At 47.4% G+C, this 13,155-nt stretch overlaps 1 protein-coding gene across 2 annotated transcripts in view; it reads right to left on the bottom strand.

Annotated features, from left to right (window-relative positions):
- Positions 1-327: 327 nt before the first annotated feature.
- Positions 328-13,155, bottom strand: part of znrf3 (zinc and ring finger 3) — a 34,780-nt gene continuing 21,952 nt past the window's right edge. The window contains exons 3-8 of one of the 2 annotated variants that reach the window (XM_088376476.1): positions 5,640-5,714; positions 4,707-4,838; positions 4,440-4,547; positions 4,134-4,304; positions 3,609-3,711; positions 328-3,413 (exon numbers count right to left, since the gene is read on the bottom strand). In XM_088376476.1, the coding sequence (XP_088232602.1) occupies positions 1,918-3,413; positions 3,609-3,711; positions 4,134-4,304; positions 4,440-4,547; positions 4,707-4,838; positions 5,640-5,714 (2,085 nt within the window). In that variant the 3' untranslated portion in view covers positions 328-1,917. Of the gene's footprint in view, positions 3,414-3,608; positions 3,712-4,133; positions 4,305-4,439; positions 4,551-4,706; positions 4,839-5,639; positions 5,715-13,155 lie in introns of both variants that reach the window. The other variant, XM_088376475.1, reaches the window with a different exon arrangement.

Here is a 13,155-nt window from a genome sequence, read left to right as displayed (position 1 = left end):
GTCGCTATCCCAGCTGGCAGTAGGCGGGCAACACCCTGAACCGGTCGTCAGCCAATCGCAGGGCACACAGAGACAAACATTTGCACTCACGCTCTCACCTACGAGTAATTTGGAGCGCTCAGCATGCATGTGTTTGGAATGTGGGAAGAAACCCACGCAGGCACGGGGAGAACATGCAAACTCCACACACAGGAAGGGCGGAGCCAGAATCGAACCCGAACAATTTTGTATGCCTTCAAAATGTGTTTGCATTGAATGAATGTGATGTCCATGTGGTAAACATGTGCCTTTTTTTTTTCTCAGCATCAAGACAGGACAAGGCAGGACTTCCTTGAATAAAAGTGTATATTTGACACACATCTTTGTACACTGGTAATTACAAAACAGTCTGCTACGCTACAAAAGTTTCTCAAATGTTTTTTTGTTGTTGTTTTGGTCAGAAGATTGAATCATCCCGTCTCAACTGTTGTGCAATTGTGAACACACGCGTATTTACAAAGTCTTACGCCCGTAAGTGATTTCCGTTGTCTCTCCGATAAACTCTGAACATAAGACATGGCTTTGAGATAAATATATTAGTAAATAAATATTCAGAGAACATATTTCCATTCATGAAATGCTTTTTTTGCTGTACACGTACACAAATATACACAAGGTTGATGTCGTAAAACATTCGCAAATGGGACTGGCTGACGGACAAATAATTATACTCTTTCTTACATTTTTTTTTTTTACAAAATATTCATTTGTACACAATTTCATCTTCTTAAGTGCTACAAACATGAAAAAAAAACACATTAAATAGTGACTCATGTACCCCCAAAAGACAACAGCAACAAATGTGTTCCGCCAGCATGCAGGTTTGCGATGCAAAAAGGCAACTTTTGGGGACGCCTGTCCTCTGCGCGTGCGTGCGTGCGTGTATTTCATAGAAACAGTATGGAAAGCAGTCTGCAGGACAAACAGAAAGGCATGAACGTGTATCGTATTTCAAATGCATTGTTTTCTTTTTGCTCCAACTCGTCAAAGTACAACAAGGAAGCCTTTTGACGTTGGATTTTTTGCTTTGGCCTTTTGGCGCAAGCCCGCTCATGGCCAAAACCCTTTGAGCACGGACTCCAGAGCCATGCTCGCGTTTGTGCTCACCAGAAAGAAAATACCTTTTAGCGCACGAGTAGGACGTGTTCAAATGACGATTGGAAACATTTTCTTTGCGCTGAAGACAAAACAACGTCGAAATGAGAAAACCGGCAAAAAAATAAGTCTGCTGGCCGCCAGTCGCACACAAGCGCGCAAGCTAGCGGCCCGTTTCTGTCGTGCTAGTGAGGACAAAGAGCATACGAGGACCTTGTGCTGAATATCGAACAAATGCTCAAAGGGCTTTCGGAAACATCGTGGAAGGATTCTGACTGACTTTCTGCGGGTTTGGGTTTTAAGTCTCCAAAATTCATGTAAACGCGGTAACGTTTTAAAGATTCAGACCACAAAACCTCTTTCACTTAGCAACCCCAAATTGGTACAAATGGTCAATTCCATTGTGATTGAATATTTTCTCACTTTAACCAGTTTCAAGTGTTAAAAATAGCACACGACATGTATTTTTCCTCCACGTGGTTGACGTGGTGGCCAGCTCCGGTGGCAACAACACAATCACATCTTGCTTGTTTTGGTATCGCTACGACCGTACAAACTGGCTCGAAGCTCGGAAGGCAGTGTAAGATGCAGATGTCCAGCCCTCCTGGATGGCCGCTCGGACACGTTCACGAACATTTCGGTAGAAAGATCCACGTTCCTACACGACGACATTCACCAGAAACCAGCATTTGGGCAGACATCCCCAGGTTGTTTACGCAGCCGCATTCACCAGAAAGCAAGGCGACTGGAGGTTTCAACCGACCGGACAGTACCAAACACAATTCAGCCCTCAGTACTTCGGCCAGGAGTGTTTTCAGAGAGCTGCGGCGGAAACAAAGCCCTGGTCTCCTCGCTCTGAGGGTACGAGCCACCTCGGGTGTAGAAGTCGTCCTTATGCGCTTCCGACCACGTGGCGCCGGAGTCGGGCAAAAGGCTGCTTTCACAGTCACTGTCCTCGGGGATAATGGGTATTCGCTGGCTGAGTTCGCAACAGCCCTGTGCCGGTTGGGCCTCCGACTCGGCGTACTGCACGTTGACGGCGTAGTCCTCCGAATAGTGTCCCCTGTGGACCTTCATCTCCTTGTAGAAACAGCAAGGAAGTCCTTCCGAAGAAGGGCGCGACAAGTTCCCGGAGGGTCTCGAAAGTCCGGACGTCTGCTCCGAGTCTCGGGCCTTGGAGTCTGCTTTCTGGGGAAGCGCCTCGAAGCAGCAAGTGCACCCCGGCGCAGTTCCCATCCCGAGGTCGCTCACCTGGGCCCCGACGTCCGCGGCGGGGGGTTCAGGGACGATGGTCTCCTCGGGTTCCAGTGATGAGCGACCGCTGCGGTTGGGCTCCAAGCTGCAGTTGGCCAGCCGGTCCCCGGAGTTGTAGGGAAGCTGGAGGCAATCGCGTCCCGAGGGTCCCACGGATGACGGCGTCGGTTCCTCAGGGGCGGAGGGGCACGGCGCGGTCCCTGCCTCCCCCCTACAGGGGCTCTTGCTCCGGTAGACGTAGGGATCGTAGTCGCTGCTTAACGAGCTCCGGAAGGTGGAGCAGCTCCCGTACACTCCCTGGTTGCTGACTTCGGTGCAGTCCAACATGGAGTCGCTGGAGGAACAGTGGCACGGGCCCGAGCCGCCGCTGCTACTGTCGCTCCCGGGGCAGTCGGCCAGATAGCCGCTGCACGCCGAGCGGTGGCCGTGGTAGCAGCTCAGGCTGGAAGCGTCGGCCACCCTGGAGGACGCCGGAGCCATGTGGACCACGGCAGGGTACAAAAGCCCCTGCTGGAAGGCCCTCTTGTGGCCTTGACCCCCCTCGGGAGGCTGCTGGGGGAAAGTCAAGCCCTGGAAGTAGTAGTGCTGGTACATGGTTTCGTACTGGGAGAAACAGGCCGCCCGCGAGAAGTTGCGGCCGTGGAATTTGGGGCGTTTCAAAGCAGGCTGCTGGGAAGGCGGCGGCGGGGGCGCTTGGTAGGCGGGGGGTCCATGCTGCTCCAGGCCGCAGCGATGAGGGTTGAGGGAGTGGTCCAAGTGCAAGGCGGCGGGGTGGTAGCTCCGCAGAAAGGACGAGGCGGCTCGGGGCGGGTACAGGCCCGGAGGGTCGGCGTGCTGGTCCACCGTGAGCACGGTTATGGCGTTGCCGTGAAGGTCCACGCTGGTTCGGGTGGGGTAAGCCGTCACCTGGCCGGCTCGGTGCACTCTGCCGGGGTAGTGGACCGGCAGCACCACCCTCTGCTGCCGCCCGTGAAGCGGGTTGCCGGACTCCATGCAAGTGGGGCCTGCGTTTCCCTTCTTTTGCTCTGTGGAGCCAAACAAACACACTTCAAACAAATGCGACGGGTCAAGCAATGCAATCCAATCGCTACGGGCTGCTTCATTTTTTTTTTTCATTTATGACCTGGGAAGCATTTTAAACTGTGATGAAAATGCATACTGTTTTCTCCAAGACTTTCATTCCTACAAACAGCCAGCGGGTGAAGCACTGCAGAACTTACCGATGATGTTGTGTCTGCAGTGGGGACAGGTGTGATGCTGGAGCAACCAGGGGTCCACACATTTCTTGTGGAAGCGATGAGCACAAGGGATGACCCGCAACTCCTGCAAGGGTGGGAGGGGGAAAAATAATACGGTTAAAGAATCAAAGAAAATCGCTTACGTGAGGAGAGCTGCTTTTACTTTCCCAAAAAAGAAGCAGTCCGGGTCTTGTATGCGTCTTATCAATTCAATTTGGTTCACCCACATGTATGTATTACCTCAATGAATGTTTGAGAAGAGGCAGTTGTAAAAAAAAAAAAAATAAGAACACAAATATAGCCGTTTCAAGTTAAATACAACTGAATCGCAATAGACATCTTGATTGAAAAAATGCAAACAAAACTTGAAGCCGCTGCATCATTAGGCACAGCTTGAACATTTTATTCGCATCCCACTAGAGGGAGCCATTAGCGACAGCGCGCTTTGTTGTCGTTTGATACTGATTGGCATTACTGTCACGGTTTTTGACCCCCCCCCTTGCGTACCTCTCCGTCGATGTACTTCTCCAGGCAGATGGCGCAGTCGGACGTGGAGCTGCTGCTAAGCGAGTCGGACGCCCCGCAGCTGCTCTCACGTGCCACTTTACCGCCTTTGGCCTTAAACTTGCGTGTCTCCATTTTGTCTAGTGCCTGGCTGGCCATCCGGTTCATGGAGCTCTGCGCACAAAAACAGACAGAGCAGAAAAAACAACAAGGTCGGAATCGCAAAGCAGACATGTTACGACGTGCGAGGTCGTCTAAGATGTGGTGTGTGGCGAAAGACAAAAACACAGAAGCGACGCACTCGCCTACCTGACTCCTCCTCTGCTTGAGCTTGATCTTGACAAGCAGGATGAGGCAGACGAGCGACACCACCACGAAGAAGGCCAGGAAGATGCCCATGTCAAAGTACTCGGTGGGCTGCTGCGCAACGTCACCCGCCATAGCAACAAAGTGCAAAAATTAGCATCAATGTGGAAATATTGCCCAAAATTCAGTGCACATGGGAGGAGCGTGTTTTTTTTTTCTTCTTCTTCCGTAAACGTCTCGACACGATCATTGATTTGAAATGAGCCGTACCCTGGGCGGTCGGTGTTGTATCCTGGCGCGCGCCACTTTCTGCTTGTTGACGATGTTCATCAGCTTGACGGCGTCGTTGCCCTTCACGTAGACCACGGGACGTTTGAGGGGGTCGTCCGCCACCTGGTTGAGCTGAGGAGACAAGAGCCACCGCTGCACGTGAGCTACCCAATCCGGATCGGACACCCGCTCGAGACAAACGTGCCAGTGGAATCTGAAAGGCTGCGCTCGAGCCAGTGTTTTAATATAATTAAATCTCGTAATCTAATATAATAGAAACGCTATATTTAAAGTTATAAATTCATTAAAAAAATGTAGGCATTCAAATGAGATTATAAAAAGTGTATCTCATCCAGCCCACTTTGGGATTATCATCCGAGACAGTTTGGGGTCAATAGGTCACATGACTTGGAAGTTATTGAGCTAAAATGCTAGTATTTACCGAAATAAATTCATTTAAAAAAATGTAGGCATTCAAATGAGATTATAAAAAGTGTATCTCATCCAGCCCACTTTGGGATTATCATCCTAGACAGTTTGGGGTCAATAGGTCACATGACTTGGAAGTTATTGAGCTCAAATGCTAGTATTTACAGAAATAAATTCATTTAAAAAATTTAAGCATTCAAACGATAGAGGTGTATCTCAAGCAGCCCATGTGGGACTATCATTCTTCATAATTTGGGGTCAATAGGTCACATAACCTTGGAGCAATTCGCCAGTGCAATGAAATGACACCACGTCGTCACCATATTGTGCATTGAAGGACGCTGCCTATTAATTTGTACAGAGATAGTCCTCCTGTCCAAATTCACCACGGCTCATGCGGTCCACAGAGGCGGAGCTTCCAGGGATGCGAAGGACGCAGCCTTCGAACTGGCCTTGGAGGACACAGCCTGCAAATTTGGACAAGATACACTTCTGTGTACCAACCTGGTCGATGGCATCCGGGTTTTCTGACACATCGAAGATGACGGCGGTAGCGCCTCGCTGTACTGCTCGCTTGGCCTGAAAACACACACGAAAAACACGCAACAGTTTTGATTTGGGTTGACTATTAGAAAATGTACACTAGGGGGAGCTCTCCATCAGATGCAGCACACACGTGGTGACGGAACCCGCAAGCAAAATGTAAACACACGCACATACTATATAAGGTACATGTGGACACTCTAAAAAAAAGATAAGAACTGCCTCTGTGGAAAAATGTTTTCCCCTACATAGTTGCAGTTCAGCAACTGCAGATTTTAGAAATTCACAGATTTTTTTTCTTTTTTTTTTTAACCACTATTTCGGTATTTTTTTTTACGAGACGTAATATTACCAGGAACATTTTTCTAAGTCATTTTCTTTGCTATTTAATGAATATTTTTTTTTGTCATTTGTCAATGTTAGGTAGCAACATGAAACGGTCAAATTATTAGGAACAGCTATTTCACTTGTCCATTTGTTTCCTGCACTTTTCATTGTTTTTTTTGTTTTTCTCTCGTTTTGCTTGTCTTCTTGCATTGGGAAAGTCCAAAAGCTTCTTTTCACACTCAGTTTTCCTCTATAGCCACACACACACACACACTAACACACACGCACAAACTCACTTAATTTGGCATTTGTCTGCAGCTTTGATGTCGTCTCTCCCAGTTAATAATTAATAGCTGTGGCTGAGAAGTTTAAAAAAAAAACAAAAAAACGAACAAGTCGACGAACTCCCTCCTCAAGAATCTGCAGTGCAGCGACTTGCCTAACGACAACAAAAATGTCCCCGCAGGCAAACTGGCAGGCCTTACAAAAAAAAAAAAAAACATGGGGCCAAAAAAGAAGTGACAATATATTTTCTTTTGGGAAAATATTCTTTAAAAAAAAAAAGTTATTATTTACAATGAGGATTTGGCAATGGCGACACATAGCCCAAAAAAGAGGCTAAAATATAAAATTGTTGAAATTTGGAAATGAAATCCAGGCATGACAATTTGCCAAATTACTGAGAAGTTTACTAAGCAGATGTTAACATAGAAAGTCTTCTGAATACATCGTTTTCATTATAATAGAATGAAAACAAACGATATCAAAATGTATCTTTAAAACAAAAAACAATTATCGGAAAAATAACGTTTATTTTGCAAGAACAAAATAAAAAAAACACCATAAAAAACAGCTAACAATTTGGTAGAAATAAAAGCAACTGGAAATTCAAAAAACAACGAGCACGAAACTGTAATATTTAGCAATATGGTATGAAAAATCATTTGACATCCTCAAGGCTTGATGACAGGTATGGACCGAGGTCAGGTATGGAGTAGCGGCTGTGCACGTGTGTGTGTGTGTGTGTGTCTGTGTGTGTGTGTGCGGTTGGGTGCCGGCTATGCCAATTTGCTGCTGGCTCGTCAGCGCGCGCAATCTACCCCGGGCGGGCGAGAGGACAAAAACCGCAGCCGCAAAAAGAGCAGCCGGCTACTGAGTCTAGACGGCGAGCAAAATGGGAGCTATCTTTAGCCTCGCCACATCGGCCTGGCAGCTTGGGATGCTTTTTCTCTGCGTAACCCAAGCATGCAAACGTATGCACGGCACGTTTGCACACCTGGATTGCGCCTGCTTCCGCTATCATGGCCTTATACTTTTGCCGCTCCTTTGGTCTTGTTCCTCTTCCGCCACCGCCGCTATAATTAAAGCAATTAAGTCTTCAGAGGACTGCGCACTGCTATTACGCCGTAATTCCATGTTGCCTGCTGGCTTTATTAAAAGATAAAGGCATACTTTTCTCCCATAGCTCTTCTCATATGTGGTCGCCCCTCTCGCCGTTGTTCGGCCACAGTTGCCCAAAAATAAAAGCAAACATAGCGGTCGGTTCTGCGCTTCAACTCCACCGGCGTGTTCTGCTTTTTGTTTGGCTTTGAGGAAAACTTCAGGTAAAAAATGTCGTGAGGTTGTCTAGCAGACGTGGTTTTTTGATTCATATTGCGTTGGCGGAACAAGAATTAAGCGTCCGTTTTGTTAATGCACCGCCCCCTGTTGTCCATGTAAACTTTGGAATTCTTGACGCCGCAGGAACCGAGAGAACTCGTACTCCCGACACGGCGCGGAGCCTCTTCGGTACGTCTCAAAGTCATCCCCTGAATCTTGCGTCTTCTGCGCTAGCATCGATTGTCGCCGCCACGTCAATGTCGTGACCCAACGCGCGGCAGGTCGGCTCCGTTTCAAGCCACCTGACAGCCTGTAAACTGATGAGGCGAACTGGGACTCGGCGCCAACTTCCTCATTCCTGCAAGTGGCAAACTGGTGAGTTTCCTCCCATTAACCTTGATAATCTTTTCCATTTGCCACACCACAAATGTCACTTCAGACGTGGAAAACAAGAGTGACATTGTTATCATGTGAACAATTCAGGCCTAATTGAACCATCCCAAAAAAATATGGGGGAAAAAAAAAGATCAAACAAACTTTTCTACCTCAAAACTATAATGAACAATTTCAAAATTGTGTTGAGAGCCACTTCGTAGACCTTTCCGAGTCACATGCTCAAAAACAAAGGTGCTGATTGGCCGAGGAGGAACTCTGCGCATTATTACTATCTAACCATCGAAAAGACGAATACAAGTCGGACGGTTGGCGCTACTTTTGCCAGACTTGAAGTTTAGATCACGTTCACACTTGGATGGCGGAGCAAATGTGAAGAGTTTAGTCACGCCAACATAAATACACTCGGGAAAGAAGTCACTTGAGGTACTTCCAGCGCTAAGTGGATGTCATATAACTCGGATGAAGTGCACACCGTCGTCTTCCAATAGAGTCAGGTGCCAACACAAGCTGCCCGACTGGCAGTATCGGAGGACACGGGCATTGAGCGGGCAGCGGCTCACCCCAACAACAACAACAACAACAAAAATCACGTTCCATTCAGTGCTTTCTGTCTGACGTTACAAAGACACATCACTTGTTTCCATGTCATTTTCTTTTCTTCCCGACCAGCAAGCACTCTCTCTCTTCTGCCCACCATCCGTCCATCTGTCCATTTGTCCATCTGTCCATCCATCCATCCCTCCCTCCCTCCATCCATCTCTCCCTTCTTGCCAAGAAACAATGTGGAGCAGCCAGTCACCAGCCATTGCGTAATCACAATTATCCTGTGCTACCGAACATTGTGTGTGTGTGTGTGTGTGTGTGTGTGTTTGCGTGTACTGAGAGGCTTCTATGTATGTTGTACTCAGCAACAGCACGTATCGCCATGTATTGTGGTTTAACTAGTTGCCATGTTATTTAGCTTACAAAAGAAATCTGTGAAATTTATTTAAAGACATGAATACATTGTATTGGCCTATTTTAGGAAAATGTGGCGACATTGATTTAACAAAAGTTAGTGTATTGCAAAGAATCATGTCCTCCACCCTAGCGTCTTTGGCCCCCGCGCTACGTCTCAAATATTTCTGAATTTGGAGTTGCACGGCGTAAGTGCAGTGGCATGCCGTGCTGTGTCACGCTAAGAAACACGGGAGAGATCCATGCTAATGTCCATTAGCCAGTCAATAACGTTTGCCTTCATATGTTAGCATTAAGCTAACAGAATTTCATTAGACGATGACCTGCTTTTTTACTTTTTGGTCAAACATTGCACACTTTAAATATACAGTTCAATCAATGTGTATCTATTTTTTGTCATGTTTTTACAATATATACTTAAAGCAAGAGTAGGGGGTGCTAAGGAATCATTTCAAAAGTGTGTTTTGATGACTTTGAAAGTGTGACGTGGGGGAAAAGCATCATATATAAAAACATGTTGGTATGTATCAGAATTACACCTTCTGCAGAGAGTCTACAGCACGACTGGAGTATTTATCTTGATTTTAGAGGGAGTGCTCCGACTCGGGCTTCCCAGCCACAGGAGCAGGACGAGCTGCTAATTAAATTTCCTCGGCGTGCCTCTCGTGCTGTTTTCTTACCGCTTTAGGACTGCAGCCCTTTGTGATTTGCAGGAAAACAAACAAACTTTCTGTGAGCCGAGACAGGAATACCACTTTTTAAGCACAGAGGATGTTTGGATGAGAGCCACTGGATCTCTCATTCAAAATTGCAGACTCAAAGCAATCACTAGTTTTTGTGTGATGTAATGCGGCATCCTGAGCTACTTATCTGATAACGATAGCTTCTGCCAGCATGATCTTAAAAAAAAACAAAAAAAAATCCTGTTACTGAGTGACTTTATGGCCCTGACACAAATAAACGAGGACGCTAACATTTGGTGGTGGTGGTGGGGGTGGAACATACGAGGCCTTAACAGTTGTATTTTACAAGGTCATGGGGCAAAACGAGCAGCGGGTCCCAATTAAGACCACACACGCATGACCAAGTTCCCAAACCCATGTAGCTCACTCCGTAGCCCATACCACCACCAGCAATTACACCTCTCGCAATGTACGGCACCTCATCAGTGTCACAAGCTTGGGGGAAATTCGCCCCTTGAGCCTAAAATATGGGGGAATTGAATCTTAAAACAGGGGCTTTCAACTGGTTTTGTCCAAGGGACCAGAAGAAGCAACTCAGGGATCGCTTGGACTATTATCTCCTTTTGCACCAAAGGAGGATAGACCTACACAGACTTTGCATCTGTATGTCTATTTTGAGAATCTCAGCTACATTGGTCACAATTTAGATGGGTCGATGATTCACAAAATTAGCTGGAAAATAAATTAATTTTGTTTTTGAAAATGTTACAATTATTTTCTATTTCCAATTCCACGGACCACCTGCAATAGTGCCACGGACCACTAGAGGGCTGCGGACTACCAGTTGACAATCCCTGCTTTAACAGGTACTTCCGTCAGACATATAAACAATTATTCAACATCAATAGCCACAGACGCTGATCATTTCAGTAGCAAAGCAAGTTTGAGGATTTCGTAACCGTAGAATGCGGCTGGATGCTTTGAATCGTATTCATGTAAAAAAAAAAAATGGCACGAAATATCCCTTGGACCTCTTCAGGGGTTCAAAGCGTGAATGAAGTTCTCACAGTAAGAACAAAGTGATCAAAAGATCTTATCAGCAACCACTGAAGAAAGCACTTCTTTCATTTTTTTTTTTTTGGTGTGAGTGTTCTGTTGTGTATTTGTTCTGTGGTCCCAATAAAGATAACCTCGGCACGACTGTAAAGCGGCCTTGAGCGGCGGGCAAAAATCGAGATGGCGCAACACAACCCTCCATTGTTGTCTTATCTGGCAGAGTGTACCCTGGCGCTCGGTCAACAATTAAACCAATGACGTGCATTGGCAAGAGTAGAAAATTCTGCCTTTTAAAAGATAATCACAAAGGAGAAATATAAAAATACCATTTTCCAACATCCAAGGCGACTATTGATTTTGGTGGCGAGGCACTCTTGCAGGAAATAGTAATGGCTGTAAAATATTGCTGCATGCTTTGCATATGCGAACACGATCGCCATCTTGTGGACAGATGCCATCATACCGTGACCAAAAAAAAACAAAAAAACAAACAAACATTCCCCCTTAGCGAATGTCAATATTGAAGAAACACCTTTGGAGGAAACAGGCAGTGAAATGGCATCGCATGTGTGGTCAGGTGGATAAATATAAACAATATAATCTCAACAGGAGCGAGACGTCCAGTCAAACGAGTGGATTTTTTTTTTTTTTTTTAATGTTAGGGCCAGTGAGTCAATTGCTGAGGCTTGTGCTCACTGAAGCAAGCGGGCCTTCCTCCTCCTCCTCATCACATGATGTCGGACAATCGTGGCCGAGCATAAAAGCAGCCCGAGAGCATAGGATGCCATTCTCGCCCCCGCTAATCTTCTAGCTCTGGAAGCATCTCCAGATAGGAACGGGCCTCAGATTAGCAGCGCGGGGGCCCCTCTCGGAGATTCCGCAGCGGGGCGCGCGGATTCTCACGCAGACATTCCTCGACAAAAGCTTCAGCCAAGATGAAGGGGAGGGAAGGGGAGGCACGAGGCGGTGGCCCAACCGGCTGGGTGTCCGGCCCTCGCTTTTGATCAGACGTTCTCAGGCGCAGCTGAGATTGAACTCTCGTGAAACGATATGTTGGAGCACAGTAAAGCCCGAAATCCAGTTGTGATCTGAAACTCATTGTAAACATCACGTGACTAAAGCTGGAGAACAAGTGTGCCGTGGCGCTCTTTTAGCCTCCTCGCATCGAAAGCCGGCCGAGTCCGTCCCGGGCTCACTCGGTGCCGCATGCCACGAGAAGCTTCCCGGTGCCCATGGAAACGGGCGAGGTGGGACCCTCGGGGAAAAAGCGAAGCTCTTCCACCAGCACCCTGCCAGGAAGAGCCGTGGGACGCTTGGGGAGCCCAGAGCTCCGTAAGCCGTTCTCCAGCCCCGGACCTCCTGCCGGTGCTTTTTATCAATTGCTGTGGGGGAGGGGTGGAGTACGAGGTCACCGTGTTACTTTACCTTTTGACTTATGTTAACGCTGGGGGGGCGGAAAACACAATCATATTCACTCTGCCCTACATGACAACCAGGGCATTGCTGCCATTTTATCATTTGTTGGCATGCTTTTTCATGAGCCCTGCCTAATAGTAAAGTAGTGCTTTGACGCCCTCTTGATGCACAACTTTTTGAAAGGGCCGCAACTACCCAACACCTTTCAAGTTGGAGTTTTTCTTTTCACGAGACGCCAAGGGTTCATGTATATGGGAGGCCGCAAAGCAATGGGCTGAAATGGCGGAAGGAGACCCCCTCGCTTTGGCCACACACATTGTTCCTTCCACAGGCCGCTGCGGATTTTAGGACATAGGATACACATGATACGCTTGCGTGCCCCCTCTGGCAAACTTGAAAGCAGCTTGCTCGCTTTATTTCAGGGAGGAAATGGCATGAAAACCATTCCCCCCCCCCTTCTTCCACTGTTCTCTTTGCCGCTCTCTGGGGTTATTATTAAGCGCTTTGTAGTGGGCCCCGGTCGCGCTCTGAAATATTATCTTGGCACGCGTTGTTTTAACCTGATGGTGCTTGACGCAGGCCACACACGACAAGCACATAACTGCTGCAGATGATGACCTACGCTGGACAGACAGACAGACAGACAGACAGACAGACAGACAGACAGCTGCTGCACTTTGCCTTATACTGATGCAGACACGGCACCAAACCAGCCATTGGACGTTTCAACTTTTTGTCATCCAATTGAAGGTTAGGAAGGTTTTCCAACATTAGGAAAAGCCGGGCGCCGCCGCTACTACAGCAAACGGGATCAAGGGTCCCGAACCCGGCGCGGCTCACACAAAGCGGACAGGAAAGCAGGCAGGAAAGAAGTGTGTCAAGATATGTCACACGCCAGCACTTTTGTCAGCTCGGCCCGCCGACCTCACACGGCCGAGCGGCCGACCCTCGCCGAGCCCCTCGTCGTTTCCTCCAAATTCTTCCTCCTGCTCATCTTTGACTTTTTCAAAGCTTGAATTATAGCGATTCAAACAAACTAGTTT

This window comes from Syngnathus floridae, chromosome 5 (genome assembly GCF_059516105.1).
Source record: "Syngnathus floridae isolate MCC-2025c chromosome 5, RoL_Sflo_1.0, whole genome shotgun sequence".
Classification (NCBI taxonomy): Eukaryota; Metazoa; Chordata; class Actinopteri; order Syngnathiformes; family Syngnathidae; genus Syngnathus; species Syngnathus floridae.
Note: the sequence above shows the minus strand (reverse complement) of the source record. Positions and strands in the feature narration are given on the sequence as shown.